This window comes from Micropterus dolomieu, linkage group LG01 (assembly GCF_021292245.1).
Source record: "Micropterus dolomieu isolate WLL.071019.BEF.003 ecotype Adirondacks linkage group LG01, ASM2129224v1, whole genome shotgun sequence".
NCBI lineage: Eukaryota > Metazoa > Chordata > Actinopteri > Centrarchiformes > Centrarchidae > Micropterus > Micropterus dolomieu.
This window is the reverse complement of record NC_060150.1, coordinates 5,014,019-5,030,188: the sequence shown is the minus strand read 5'-3', so window position 1 is coordinate 5,030,188 and position 16,170 is coordinate 5,014,019. Positions and strand designations below refer to the sequence as shown.

Below are 16,170 nucleotides of genomic sequence, written 5' to 3'. Positions count from 1 at the left end.
AAACTGCAGCCCCCTATTATTTTGTCTGTAGAAGGGGAAAAAAAGGCAAACTGCATTTTTTTATGCACCTCAATTCCTCCTTAACTGTCACTCTGGTCATTGTGAAGGCCTGGAAAAGACACTCACTGTATTCAGCCTGCAGCATTTTCCAATGTGAAGTAACTGCTAGCTTGTAATCCCAGACTTAACAGCACTGATAAAGAACAACCTCTTGAGTATTTACTGCTATCTTCACATTTAACGCAGCGCTGGTTTGGGATTACTCAAGAGATGTCTCTATATACTCCCAACAACTCTGATGTGGTTTTGGCCAATGACGAGCAGTCTCCTGTATGGGGATTGATCTTTTGACATTTCTATGGAACAAATAAATTCGCTTCCTGCAGTTGTTGCTCTCAGTGCAGGTTTGATTATTAAAGCTGATGGTCCTGCTTTTGCAGCTGGGACGCAAAATGCTTCTACAGACTTAAAGATTGCAGAAATATAACTTTGAATTAATAAACTTTGGTGTTGAATCTTGTGAATGTTAAAGATGAATGCACATTTCATTTGAATATATTCAGTTAAATTTATTATTGCCTGTATCTGTGTTTTAGACAGGGAAACCACCTGTGGAGGATCTGTTCTCAGACCTGTGTGATGGACGACGCTTGCTGGAGCTGCTGGAGGGGCTGACAGGACATGCGCTGGTATGAACACGAACACACACACACACACGCACACACACAAAAGCATAATGCATTAGCAGGTACATGCACACACATACTCACAAACAGAGATACAAACCAGATGGGCGGTTATACACGGTAGCTCCACTTTAATCTTGAGAAGCTGCAGAGCTGCAGTCTATTTTCATTCAACTTACACTTTAAATTTCCAGCTAAACTGAGGCGCGCGCTCTCTCTCTCTCTCTCGCCTGTCCTTCACCGGTCTTGTGCAGAGTTTTACGTGTATTACTGCTGCCGACAGGTCCCTCGCGGGTCTATTTCAAGTAGCCGGCTATTTAAATACGATAAATAAAATATTCTTTATGTGGTTCATCAACGGTCATAAATTATCCGAAAGTCCAGCGAGGTGCGGACAACTCGGCACAAAACCAGTGAAGCTGGAGCTCCGTCTCTTCAGCATGTGTTCCTCCACTGCCACTACACACATAAATGCTACGCTTACACATGCGCACTGATGCCCCAGGGTTAGGGTTACAATTTTGGATTTATTGATGCACTTCAAAAACAGTTTTTTTTTTTTACATATTTATTTACAGCGTTAAACGTTGAAATGTGTATTGTAATAGGCTGTATATTAACTTATTGGGAGAAAACTTGTAGTTCTATGTGAAATCAGACGTTGAGCACCCCCATATCACCAAAATGGCATGATCCTTTTTTCGCTGCGAAGTCGAATCAGGCTCCGCCCATCAAAGCTTCGACTCTTGGACTATTCGGGGTCAGCCCTAATATAGAGTAAAATGAAAGTAAATTGAAACTGATTAAATAGTTTACTAAAGGTAATGGATAAATGGTGCTAACCTGTGAACCAGGCAAATCTGCGAGCTCAGGTTTTATTTGCTCTGGCAGATACGCCTGTAGTATGTGTGTTTACATTTTCCTGTCCAAAGGCATTTTAGTCCGTGCCCGTTGATAATGCCCCTGGGAAATCAAAAATGAGCTCCTGACTAATTCGAATTTGACAATTGGTATGGCAATATCAGGCTAGTGAACAGCTAAATCTAATGGATAAACAGATAAACAGCTGAAATTGTTAGCTAAAAGCTTCTGCTGGTCCAAGTGGTAGCAGTAGGAAGTCAGACTTGACCAAATTTAATTTTATGTAAATAAGTTAAATATCCAGTTTAAAATGAATTATAATGAAGACTTTTGAAATATAAGCCCATCCATAAGGTGATGTACATCGGACAAAAAATAATGTACACTGTACATCGCTAGCTCTGCTTATGATAAAGTCAGAAGAGAATAATTTATCCAGTGCGTTAACTGCATTTCTTATTAGTGACACTAGCAATTGCCATTTGTAATTTGTCCACTTGACTGATTCTGGTAAGTTGTGACCGTACATCCCACACGGCGTGAAAGAAGCATTGACCTCAGCTTAACCTAAAACCATTCAAATATCTTACTTCAGTGCTAAAATCATTATTTAAAGAAATTAAAACTGGAAAATAAATGCCAAGTCCTAATCACACTTCTACTCCCACCTTGTTTTTCATTTCCCCTCCAGCTTTCTATACCTCGTCCACTTTCTCTTTGTTTTTCTCTCTTATGCTTTCATTTCATCTTTCCACCACCTGTCTTGTCTCTCTTCTCTCCCCCATCTCTGTCTCTCTCCACTTCTATCTCATGGAGAAACATTATCATCTTTGTCCTTTGTTTGATCCTATCTCCTCATTGTAATGGCACACACACACACACACACAAACACATATTTGTATTGTAATGTGGCCGTTTGTAGCGCTCATGGATGCCCCTGAGCAAGGTCTGTTTATGCCTCAATAATTTCCTCTGTCTGGTGTGTGTTTGTGTGTAGGTGAGGTTGGAGAGAGGATTCACACGCGTTCACTCACTCAACAATGTCAACCGTGCTCTGCAGATCTTGCAGAAGAACAATGTGAGTTGCACACTGACACATAGATATTTCCCTTTATCCTGATGTGATATGGATGGGTGGATTTGACTGCATTAACAGGGTTGGGAGGGTTACTTTAAAAATGTAATCAGTAACGTAATCCTAGTACCACAAAATAAAAGTAATGTAATCTGATTACTTTTAGTTACTTTTGGATTACTTCAATGCCAAATAGGCAAATGAAGACAAGAGAAGTATCAATGATGTGTTTTCTGCTCAGTATATTTTTTTTAGAGAAACATAGGATAACAAAATATCCTATTCCCAAAATCCGTATTTAAATGTTTTTATATGAAATGCTTTGCACTATGTCACCACTATGGCAGTGTCTCGCCGATCAATGACAAAAACATTGTTTTGTAGGTATTCTTGATGATATTTAAGTTTGTCATTTGGAAAACCATTTTACATTTTTGATTACTCCTTCTGCAAGAGCCAAACCTGGCAAGAAAACCACCTTCATACTGTATTCCCACTGGCCTCTGTCGGTCTCGGAGGCTGTGCTCGGTCCTGGTCCAGCTGCCGTGTTCACTCACTGGGAGCTGGAAGCAGTCCGCACAGAGTCTGCATGATGGGGTGGGGGCGTAAACACACATTCGCCGCTACTGGCGACTGTAAACGCCAATCAATGTCTGCGACACGTTCCTCCCTTGTTTTGGGTTTTTACAATAGACTGTATATAAAAACATATATGGAGGCAAATAACACTGCGTATTCTGTTTCATGGAAACTTTCTGCTTAAAGTAATCCCTATGAGTAATCCCTGATAATCTGATTACATCTATTTTTTCTGTACTGTAACAGCATACAGTTATATTTTTTTGTATCCTGATTAGGTAAAGCCGTTACATGTAATCTGTTACTCCCCAACCCTGTGCATTAATGTAAATTAAATAAATCAGTGGTTAGAGTCAGAAAAGTGCTTAAATTAAACTGCTTTTAGGTTTCTCTCTATTGTTTAGCAAACTTTGTTTCCATATACCTTTACCTAATTACCTTTCAGGATGCCTTTACTTTCCTGTCTAAGAAAAATATCTATCTCTCTTCTGTGCACATATGTTTGGTCTGGCTTTTCCCCTTACCATATTTTTTCTTTATTCTCCTTTGGCTTTTTTCTCCATCTTCTCTCATGCTGTTGCCCTTCCTTTCCATCTTCTCTGTATCATTTCTCCTCTATATATAGAAAGAGGTTATTTTAGACAAGATAGGTAGAAATGTGGTTTACATGACATGACACATTTTAAAATAGGCAATTTCAGTGAGTGACACATAAATTATAAATTTTTCTTACATAAGTTTTAGCAAATAATAGTTAGAGCAGTGTTTTCCAAACTGGGGGATGGGACCTAAAGATAAATCTGAGGGGTCACAACAAGAAGAAAAGAAATAAGGAAGTATTTTCAAGAGAAGGCTGAGGTTTAACCAACAAGTTTGGTTACGCTATTTCAGGTAATGTTGGTCATCATAGATATTCTTGTCCTTAACAGGGATTTCTAATGGAAGCTGTAAACCCACAAAATCGTGTAGTTAGCTAATGATTTGCTCCTTGGCTTTGGAAGTAACACTATGTTGGGAACCATTGAGCTAGAGGAAGCGGTAGAACTGGCAAGTGTTTTGGAAGATAAACCCTATATTGAGATTTGTCTGTGTGTTCATCCCCCCACCAGGTTGAATTGGTGAATATCGGAGCGGCAGACATCGTTGATGGAAATCACAAACTCATTCTCGGGCTCATCTGGAGCATCATTCTCCACTGGCAGGTGTGTGGGCATGCATGTCAATGTCATTGTGAATGTGTGTGAGAATGTGTCGGCACCATTTTGAAGGCAATAAGAGTTTTCATTTTTTGGTAAATGCTCCATTATTAATAAGTTGTTTTGTTTTTTTTTTGCTGCATTTCAGATAGCTGTTTCTGTTTGGACTGAATGTTCATTTACCTTGATCTTGATGAGTATTTATTCAGTCAGCTGCACTGAGCCAAACAAAACCCTGGTAGAAAGATAGAAAATAGAACTGTGCAATCTACCTGTATTCTAGATGTTTGTACAGTATATGCATTTTACTGTATAATTACACTAAACTCAATTAAACCCATTTAGGGGGAGCACACAAAGTTTTATAGTGAAGACAATAAACAAGCTACAATGAGTAAAATGACTGCACGAATGCCAGTAAGATGATCTGATTTACAGCTTTCTCACCAGGATGCATCACTTTCACACCAGTTGGAATAGCCTTTTCTCCATGATGCACAAATAGAATCAGCTGCAACATAGATGGTTTGTGCATTGCTTGCAGTACTCAATTTTGTTTCCCATAACAAAAACAAACGCTGCATATTATCCTTTTGTGACCATCTGAAGCTTTCTCTCTGTGAAATTTGTTTCCTGGACTGAAGCTGTAGCCACATAGAAAGCAGCAAGATATCCACGTGAGGCAAAAATACACATTGATGCCTCAAAGTAAAAAATAACTTTAAAATCCGCTTAAAAGTCTTAGTGTGTCCCAATTCCATACTTCATAATAATGCATAGAGGATGTACTTTAATACTTGTCATAGTATGCTGTTTTTCCAGTTAGTGTACAAGAACTTAATGCACTTTATTGTACATTGTTTTGTATATAAAAGAAATCAAACTATGAATTTAGGATTCAACTGCCAATTTAACCTCACAAAGAGAAAGCAAAATGTATTTTAGTATTAAGAGTTAATACTTTTTTGTCAGTTTTCCAAAATCTTTCTGTCACTGTCACTACACTGAGCAAGCTAACAAACTTTATTTATATAGCACTTACTAAGTGTGGAACTCACTAAAAAAAGGTAAAATATCAAGAGAAAGCCAAAGAAAACAGAGAAGTCTAAAGATGCTTTCTGAGATTTTGCTGGAGGCTGCAACAACAAAAACTTTCTCACTTTTAGTTTTCAGCCCTGACCCTGGAACAGATAAGTTGTAGAGAAAGAGACATCCATTCTTTCACTGCATTAAGGCAATTTTGAACTTCATCTAGCTTTGTACAAGTTTTACTATTAAGAGAGTGAGACAGCTATAAAACACTATCAGCATAACAATGATAAGAGATATTGTTCTGACCCCAGTCAGTGCCAACTTTAAATTAAAAAATTTCGAAAACTGCAGTTTCCTTCATTTTGTGTTTCGGTCCACATGACAGACAAACTTGAAGTGATCTGTCCATGAGTGTCACTTAAAGGATAATTTATGTATTTTTAAACCTTAGCTCTTCCTGCAACAACTCGCCTCTTACGAGATTTCAGAATTAGAATTGTCCTTGAGTGAGAATTTCTTGTTATAAACAAAGGGTGTAACCGGGAATCACCTGTAGAGATCCTTACTATGATGTTGTCAGACACCCGGTATAACAGTCTGAGCCTGTCAGTGGCAAAAATAAGCACTTTTTGTGGATGGGAACAATTGACCTGAAGGAATACTTTGAAGCCACTGCGTCCGTCTACTGCACGGATCCCCAAACTTTTTGTACCTACCAGTCATTTCGACACCAAGATATGTGAAAATATGAAATTCTCCTTTAACTGTGTGAGTTCTTTTGCCACTGTTAAAAAGTGTGAGATAGCAGTGTGGGTTTGACATTGGCAAACTAGATGCTAAGCTTATCCACTAGAAGCACACATGTCAGGTAGCCAACATTATAACTTTGGAGAAAATTACGTCCACCAGCCACATTAATGCGAGTGCAAGAACAGTACAGGGCGCTCTGAAGTTTCCTTTAATGTTTCTTTTCTTCATGATGTCTCAGCCCCTTCAGGTCTTATTTCCCAGCTGCCTTTCATCTTTATGCCAATTCATAGAACAACATTATGCCTCCACTGTTGGCTTCTCCCCTTAAGCTGTATTTAAAATTCCAAATCTACTTTATGATGGACTCAGTGTTTAAAACCAACTAACACCAACCATTTAAAGACAGTACTTTTAATAGCTTTACATTACAATGCAGTTTAATTGCATTTCATTCCTCATTAAGTTGAATACAGGCTAATGTCTCAATCGCGCTAGTTTTGGCATTGACTTAATGACGCGATTAATAGCAAAACACAATTCTATAATGAGGTGTGTGTGTTGGTTGAGTGTGCATGATGGTGGGTAGCGTGTGTGTATGTCAGTGTATGGTATGGGTGTGAATACTTCTGTCAAAGGCTGCTACACGCTTGAGGTTATCATTTGCTTGTGTGTGTCCACGTATGCCAGTCTGTGAGTGTTTCTGTGTGTGTGTGTGTGTGTGTGTTTGTGTGTAGGGGTGGGGGATCTCTGTCAGTGTGTAAGTGTGTGAGTGTGTGTGTGTGGGTCATTGTGAGTTTGTACGTGCAGCAGTCTTTGTCAAAGCGCCCCTCCAATTAAAGTGGAAATGCATGCAGTGACCTACTCCCAAATGAGTCCCTTTTTTACCCGACAGGCCACATTCTATGAGGAATCGCTAACAAACCTGTGTGTGTGTGTGTGTGTGTGTGTGAGAGTACCTTAGCTGGAAATTCACCTCAGAACCAAATTACACCCAACTCTATTAATAGATTTAGTTGCACATTGTGTGTAAGTGTGCATCTGTGAGTGTGTACTATGAGGGTGAGCCTTTACTGCTCTTTCTTACTCTATTACTTTACATCCCTCTGTGCAACTGTGTGTGTCTGTGTGTGTGTGTGTGTGTGTGTGGCTTTTGTCATTCTGTCTTCCACTCCTCTGTCCAGTCCCTGCTCAGAGCTCTGCTAACACTCATTGCACTGCCTCGCTGCATGAATGTGTATGTGTTAGAGTGCAGACAGCATGGAGAGAGTGTGGCAGAGGAGAAGAGTTAAGTGGTATGAGAAAGTAGGAGCACAGAGTGTATGTGTGTGTGTGTGTGTGTGTGTGGGGGGGGGTTGAAAGAGAAAGAAAGGAGTGGAGAGAAACAAAAAAAACCCACCTTTTTTGTGTGTGCGTATGTGGCTGAATGATAGGTGAGGGTAAGATATGCATAAGCAATGCACAACCGGGCAGTGAAACGTCAGTATAACGTCTCTCTCTCTCTCTCTCTCTCTCTCTCTCTCTCTCTTTCGCTCTCTTCCCCCTGAGCCTTGAACAAGTGCTCCAAAACTGTCACTCACAACTGCCAAAAATCCAGCCTGTGAGGATGCAACCATATCCACACACAGGCTTGTGCGTGGATATGTGTGTACACAAGTGTCCTTTGACTGAGTGTATGCTGCGATGTGGAGTTATCTGTGTGTGTGTGTGTGTGTGTGTGTGTGTGGATTTGTGTGTGTGTGTGAGAGAGAATATGCAAAGTATCCACAGACAGGCCACGTCAAAACTTTGCTAGAAAGCGGCAGATTTAAAAAAAAAAATAAAAATAAAAAGTCTCTTTATGGTAATGTTACATCACCAGGCATCATATTTGCATGGATTTCAATATCTGTTGTTTTAAAAAGTGCGAGAGAGAGTGGTTGTGTTTGATGGTAACTGCTAACAGTATCCAACTGATAACTGTGTATGTCTGTTTTTTTAGGTGGATATTAGATTTAAACAGGCATTTTAGTTTGCGTTTTTCAGCCCAAATATCCCATTCCAGCTGAATCAAAATTTTCACTTTTGCAAAACACTTAACCTAAAACAGGCTGAGGCTGATAGGAATGTCAAGAGTGTTGCAGGTATTAAACTAAAAAAAAAATTCCATAGTTACTTTGAATAGGTGTGAAGTTATTTCACCAGATAAGTGAAGATTTTAAACTCACAAGATCACAATTAGGACTACGGACCTTTAATATCTGCACCAAATTTCATAACAAACCATCCAGCAGTTGCCGTGATATTTCACTCAAAACCAAGATTTTTAATCTCACAGTTGCACCAGAGGAAATCCCGATATGTTATGATCCACTAAAGTTAGGCGAGACGGATAAACCCCCCCTTTTTCTTATCTTTGCCGTCATCTTGACTGTAAGGGAGCCTGGAGGGACAACTGAATGAGATTCAACTCTTCTTTCTTTGGGAGGGGAGAGGGAGGCAGGGAGGGGTTTTATTTCGTGTGGTGTGTTTCAGCAAAATGTTCTAAAGAAATTACAATGTTTAAATTCCTAAATTTGGACTTATCATCCAGTTGGACAAACCCAGGACAGCCAGTTACAATACCATTACACTATTATATGCATCCTAAAGAAAGCTGAGACTATAATATACCATTACTTTATTCATTATACATCTACTGTATATGAGAAAATGTACACCATACTATACTTTACTTTACTATTCAAACTCACTTTATTTAAAACATTGTATACATCTATATTTTAAAACCTACACTGTAATCCAAGGAAGGTTAAAATGAAGGGCAACTTGATTTAGTTGAAGATACTCGAAGACGTTTTGCCTCTCATCCAGGGGGCTTCTTCAGTTCTGTCAGACTGGCAGGGAGTCCCAGCTATTTAACTTCTGCGGGGTTGTTCAAGGTGATGGATACCACTCGTGTTTGTTAGTGCTCTGGGCTTTGTAACAGCAGGCGTTATGGTCGGTGGAGTGACGTGAGGCCAAGTCTGCCGTTTATGGCATTGCCACATAAGGCCAAATGTGAGTGTTTGTTGAGTCTCTTGGGAAGAGATGAAAGGACAGCATTGCAAGTCGGGGGATAAGTGGTGTCTTAGCCTTGCTCCCCTGTTGAGAACTGAAGAAGACTCTTGGATGGAAACATCTTCAACCAAGTCCGGTTTCCCTTAATTCTAACCTAACCTTGGATAACTATGACCTGCAAGACTGATAATTTTCACAACTACCTTAATATATACAAAAAGCATTCTCCCCTTCATTCCTTTACCCACATGCATACAGGCTCAGCCTGCCCTGTTCTCCACCCACATGCCCTCAGACCCACCTGGGGAAGATCTGCACTGTTCTAGTTACGTCATTTGTTCCATCCAAAATCTTCATGTTGTGATGTGTAATGAACATTGTACACAACATTGCAATTGTACGTCTTGAGATATAAGAAATATATGCATTGACTCTATGTATGTGTGTATGTATGTTAAGTTTTTATACGCTGTACTTTGTATTTGTATTTGTGTGTAGGTAAAGGATGTGATGAAGGATGTGATGGCCGGCCTAAAGCAGACCAACAGTGAGAAGATTCTGCTGAGCTGGGTTCGTCAGAACACGCGCCAGTATCCTCAGGTCTGTTCCTTCACTTCGCACTCCTAAATCTACATTGTTGCTTTTAGGTGTTTTATTACAGGAAGTGTATGAACCAAATGTATGACCAAAATAGACACATTCTGTCGTTGAGTTGCTTATGAATTGTAATATAATCTAATAATTGTAATTATAATATATATCTCTTTGAGAGCCACTGTTTTATGGGATTCTGACATTAAACTCCAGTAAAACTGCTGAGATAGCACTACACCAACTCATCAGTTTGTGCTCGTCTTAAAAGCCTTTTAACTTCTAGGTAATGAGTATAAACATATTGCTTTAGCCTCAGTCTTAGCAAAATATCGTGTATGTAGACATCAAGTAAGACAGCTGAGGTTTAGGAGGTAGAGCGTGTTTTCCTCTAATCAGAAGCTCAGTGGTTCGATCCCCAGCTCCACCAGTCTGCATGTCTGCAATATACTGAACCCCAAATTGCTGTGAATGTTAGTTCCACTCTGATGTGCAGTTAGCACCTTGCATGGCTGCCTCTGCCTTCAGTGTGTGAATATGACATGTAGCGTAAAGAGTTTTGAGTGGTCCGAAGACTAGAAAGGCGTAGTACTGTACAGCCCATTTACCATTTTACAGGGTTCTTCTTTTAGAACAAGATGTGTGGAAACATAAAAGATTCAGCACAGTTTCAACTTACACAGTAAAATTAGCTGATGTTAGCTAACTGCAGTGAATAAAATCTTCTAGAGACAGTTGTTCTTTAAGCTGACAAAATCAATGGTCACTGTTACTTTGGTTACATTTGTGTAAAAACAAGTACGCATTGTTTTTTTAAAAATAACCACAAATTTCAAGTGGCTGACTTCTCAGTACTTTCCAAGCTCAATGCAGCTTAATATTACATTTGAAACACATTTTGAGCCATAGTAGTCCGTCACTCTATGTATTAGAAGCTCAATTTGAGCTTGTCTTCAATCTAATGTATACCTATGAAAAAGGAAACCAGTACTGGGATGACAGTGTTTCAGCAGTGGGTGTCATACTGCAGTCACAGGTTGGCTCTTCAATATCCATTATTTCTGTCCTCAGGTCAACGTGGTTAACTTCTCCAGTAGCTGGAATGATGGATTGGCCTTCAATGCCCTCATCCACAGCCACAGGTATGGGTAGGATAGAGTGTGTTTGTGTGTCAGCAGGGGGCTGCTGTGTGTGTTAGCAGAGGGAGAAATAGAAATAAAATTAAACACTAAACACAGATCGGGAGTGGGTAGACCAAGGGGCTTAGAGGTAGACAGTATTGGCTTTATTTGGCTGCCTAAAGTGTGGTCTTGTTCACAGATTTTATTAAATAGAGATACTTGGTGGAAACTGATCAGTACTAAGTGTTCAAAAAGAACAAAATAAACAGTAAGAGAAAAAGGGAAAAATACGACATATGTCAGGTAGTGCCAGCTAGCTATTAGTGATGCACTGCTACAGGAAGCCAACTAGAAGAATAATACAGTCTGCTTTTAAAGCTAATCAGTCCAGTGGTGGACATGGAAGAATATGCATATTCTAGCCAGTGAGCTGTGCTGCTAGTGTTGCTGTGTTGAATGTGTCACACGTTCATGTTGTGTTTTTACCGTGATTAAAAATTCTCATGAATCATTTGTTCACAGGGTAATAACATGTTCCACTAATTGCCCCAAATATAGCTTTCAGTTGTTGACAAACCGATTATGTAAAACAATGTAACTGGTTGTCAGGGCTGTTCATGGACACGGGACGTAGCGGTGCTGCAGCAACCTCTAAAATCAGTTGATAAAAATTAAGGGGCCATGTGTAGTTTTCAGTGGCCTCTAGTGGTGAGGCTTCAGATTGCAACCACTGCTTTTCCAAGAATGTTCACCTGCGCATGCTCAAACTATATACTATACATTAATGAGAGAGAGCTAAACTCTTACGATGCCTACCACATTACCCGCCTAGAGAATTTGTTAGTGTAGGGAAGGGGAAGCAATACCATGGACAATGAACAAGGTACCATGTTTACACAAACGTTCCTGGCAGTTACAAAGCCCTACTCCTGTCGCCATTTTGGTCAATCTGACCATATTTTCCTGCTTCTTCCTGCTTTCAACTCCCTGCTGATTAAAAGGATCAAACCATCAGAAAGAAACTGTCGAAGTGTGGACAGATGAGGCCACAGCAGCTCTACAGGACTGTTTTGAGTGCGCAGACTGGAACATGTTCCGAGAGGCCACCAACCAGGAGAACCACATCAATCTTGAGGAGTATAAATCATCAGTGACATCGTATATCAGCATGTGGTGATCGTGTGGTGATCTGTAAGACAATTAAATCACTCCCACACCACAAAGCCTGGATGGATGGAGATGTGAGGGCTATATCCAAAAAAGCTGCCTTTAGGTCAGCTGACAAAGAAGCATACAACACAGCGAGACTGAAAGCTGGCATCAAGTGGAGACATCAGCAGACTGGAGAGAGACCTACACCAACAACAGCAAAGCTATGTGGCAGGCGATCAATGCACAGATTCCAGCAGTAAATTATCATTGTACGACCAAAGCTCATGGACCGTCAGAGAGCAATAAAAACACACTTACCTTTCAACATTTTCTACTTCAAATTGTGTCTTACTTTTGCAGTTTTTGTAATCAAAAGTTGTGTCTGGTCGAATAAAAAGACTTGTAATTATTACTCCAATGTCTGGCAGCCACCTTGGATTCAGTCAAATTGGGTTGCATTAATTTATTTTGCAGTAGACGTTACTGCAATGTTCCTTTCAAGCACACAGCCTTTGTGGCTGGCTTATAGTACTGACGAGCTTTATACCAATTCTTTAGTTCAGACTGAGACGAAACTTTTGATGCCCCACATATCACTGTGGGGCCCTTTACTTAGCATGTATCTGTCTCCATAGCATAAAACTCTTCGGTCATATTAATATTGATCAATATTCATTGTGTTTATTAATATTTCAGTGTTTTTGTGAGATTTATGTTATTTGTAACATGGTTGTATAGAAATAAAGTGTTTTGTTGTCCCAGTAAACAGTGAACATCTAAATCGTAAAAATGTCTAAAACGTGGTATATCTTATATAAATTTTACCATAAATGTTGTATTTTAGTGTTTTTTTTTCCATCAAATTTACATTTACAGTTGTAGTCAAGGACTAGGAAAAGATATTCAGTCACATTATAATCTACACAATTTATATACAGTTATAATGATGAAATTGCCCTTTACATTTTAATATTATACTAATTTTATACTTTATTATGTCTCCATTTACTCTGGAATTTTAACAGACATAGGTTTACTTATAATGGATTTATAGTCCTCAGCTTGTGACCTATCAGAGGAAACCAGACATAAGCATATGGGCCTAATGGTTGAGAAGATATTACTGCTTCGTTTTGGGTATGTTATTTTAGGGCTAGGGTTTAACAGGTTTTAAGCTCTTGGATGCTGTTAATCATCCTGCTCTTTATTACCGGTGAAGTGTATAGCACTTTTCCTTATTGGGAAGTTGCCATCTTATGTCACATCTATGCTAGATTGGTCCTCTGGACCAAATCAAACTCGGTCTAATGACTGGCAGTCACTGGAAGTCCCTTGAGTTTGTGCTGAGCTTGGAAGATCTGCTTTTAGTTTCTACGCTCCGACTGCCTGGAACTCTTTACAAAGCACGCTAAAAATTATTACTTTGGTACCCCTTGGTGAATGTAAATCCAGGATCAAGAACCATTCAGCTTGTTTGTACCTTGTTTCTCGTATCTTGTATCTTTTATGTATTGTTATATGTACTTGTTATTAATTGATTTCTTTATCTTGTATCTTTTTCAGTATGGGGCCAACCCTAAATGATTTTTCAAGTTTAAATCAAGGCAATATTAATACCCAGTGCAGTGCAGTTGTAATATTATATAGAAAAATTAAATGAATAAATTAACCAATGAATGAAAAAATAAAGTAGGAGATGGATAATGAATGAATGCCCGGTGAGGGTGGATGAATGGCTTTGCAGAAGTGAAACAGTGTTAATCTCCCTCAATGGATACCCACGAGAGTTTGGGTCTCAGGACTGGACTGGATATAATTATGAATTAAATCATGTTTAGCTAGCATAAACGTGTCCTTACAGGAATACAGAGTGGGAGATCACACACGCCACCCTGCAGATCATTAGTTCTGGTGCGGCATGCCAACAATTTTATGTTTACTGATAGTGGAAGATCAGCAGATTTCACTGAGCAAATGTTTAAATCAAATAGCAAATACATACTACTTTGCATTATTATGATCTACTTTCACTTTCTGATGAGTAGGTGGTTGACTGCAGAGTATGTAGAGTTAAAAATGACTGCATGGTCGATGAATACAGGTTGCTGACTAAAAGTAGTTCCAGAAATAAACCAGACTGCATCAGCTGAAGTGAGTCAATTACAGTGTATTTCATTAAAAATATAATTATTTATAGGCTATATAATAAAAAACTTTTTTTTTATTAGTACAATGTCAGCACTTTTACTTACTGTCTCCTTTTACTCAACATACACAGCTGAATTTGCATAAAGCAACTGAGAAAATGATCAACCGGGGACATGATCTACTAAATACATGGGCTATTGCTCTCAATTAAAATGTAGATTGCTGTTAAGTTAAAGAGGTCCAGACTTGTCTTCTGTCCCAGCCTTCAACCTCCAAAAACATGCAATTATAACTTTATTTATTATTACATACAATTCCTGATAATTTCTCATTTGCCTCCGCAGACCTGAGCTTTTTGATTGGAGCTCAGTGGAGAAGAAGACATCTCCAATCGACAGACTGGAACATGCCTTTAATAAGGCCGAACAACACCTGGGGATAGAGAGACTGCTGGACCCTGAGGGTAACTAACAAACACACACATACATTCACAGCCTTGGGCACTATCTTAACCATCAAAGCTACATGCCTAACCTTAACCCTTCCCCTAACACCCTAGCCCCCTGTCCCCTTAACCCCTAACCCTAAACTTAACCTGATTATAACCTGAACCTTTAAACCAAGTCTTAACACTCAAAAATGATGTGTCATGCTGTGATTGGGTGTTGCCATGATCAGCGATGCACAAATTTACCGATAGGTTTGCAAAAATGTTCTCACTCGTCAGATAAGTCTTTTGATTTTGCGCTAAATAAGGGACGCCTCTTAACAAATTTGTCTACCTGATATTTGTGGACATTCGTGGCATCCATCACTACCAGAGTTTGTGCTGACCTAAGACCAGTTTACAGACTGGGTTAAAGTTTACTCTGTCTTTGATGGGCAGCTCTGTTATAAATGGTGGTGTTTTTTTGTTTTTTTCTAGATTAACTATAGCTATCAGAAAAACTGCTGAAAAAATAAAAATATTTTATCTCAACTCCCCCTCATCAGAGGATGTTATTATAATTATTGTTTTAAAATGTGTCTTTTCTTCTCTCATCCCTCTAATCCTGAAGCTAAACCTAAATACAATTAAATAATACAATATTTTTCTGAGTGGGATGCTCATGCTCAACAACACTGGGTTTGACAGATCCATAAATACTGTTCTCATTTTAAGTTCTGAAGTGGCACTCGGGGGTTGTATAAAAATATGCGAGTCAATGATTTTGTCTAGTTGTTGGAGACTTTTCAAGGCTGTTTTATCAACTTTATCATAATCTTACCACATACATGTATGTGAAGTCTGGAACTGAGCATTCCTCTTTACATCTCCCCCTCCAGCCGTTGTGAGTGCCGTGTTCAGGCTTTGAGCCAGTGCGATAGGGTGTGTTGTAATCCCTCACAGCTCGCTTAAGCCTTGAAATGACACATCACGGCAGATGGATTTTCATTGATCTTACAATAAACAATCCCTGTTTGGGAGCAAGTAGGGTGAACGTGTATCATTATTATGCTGTGCATCAATGCTCAAAACACTATTAACCCCCCACCTGGGCTTTTTGAACATTTTCTGGTGCTATGAAAAGATTTCAAGTTGTATTTGTCTGCGGTTTTTGTGGCTCATATCTCAGTGAAGAAGAGCTGTCAGGATTTGGGAAGTTGGACACTCGTTTGATGTTCACCTCTTTGAAACAGCACATTTTCTGTGATTTCAACAGCAGTTTTAATGCTGGACATCAAACCACGATGGATGCTTTGGTGTAATCAAAGAATTCAGTGTTCCTTTGTGTTTTTTCCCCCTTTTCTTTATATCTGTCTATTCTCCTTTCAGTTAAATCACTTGTTGGCATGAATGTTTAGAAAAGGGATTAACGCCAAAGCTGTAAACAAATTGTCAGTTGTTTTTTTTTTAATCGTTCAAACCATATTGTAGTAATGAATATATTTGTGTAGAGGAG

The 16,170-nt window shown here is 39.1% G+C and overlaps 1 protein-coding gene across 1 annotated transcript in view; it reads left to right on the top strand.

Annotated features, from left to right (window-relative positions):
- Nucleotides 1-270: 270 nt before the first annotated feature.
- LOC123973950 (dystrophin-like) overlaps nucleotides 271-16,170 on the top strand; it is a 66,380-nt gene continuing 50,480 nt past the window's right edge. Inside the window, exons 1-7 of the mRNA XM_046054355.1 lie at nucleotides 271-330; nucleotides 597-689; nucleotides 2,545-2,625; nucleotides 4,311-4,403; nucleotides 9,714-9,815; nucleotides 10,809-10,948; nucleotides 14,572-14,690. Of these exons, the coding sequence (XP_045910311.1) occupies nucleotides 271-330; nucleotides 597-689; nucleotides 2,545-2,625; nucleotides 4,311-4,403; nucleotides 9,714-9,815; nucleotides 10,809-10,948; nucleotides 14,572-14,690 (688 nt within the window). The remainder of the gene's footprint in view (nucleotides 331-596; nucleotides 690-2,544; nucleotides 2,626-4,310; nucleotides 4,404-9,713; nucleotides 9,816-10,808; nucleotides 10,949-14,571; nucleotides 14,691-16,170) is intronic.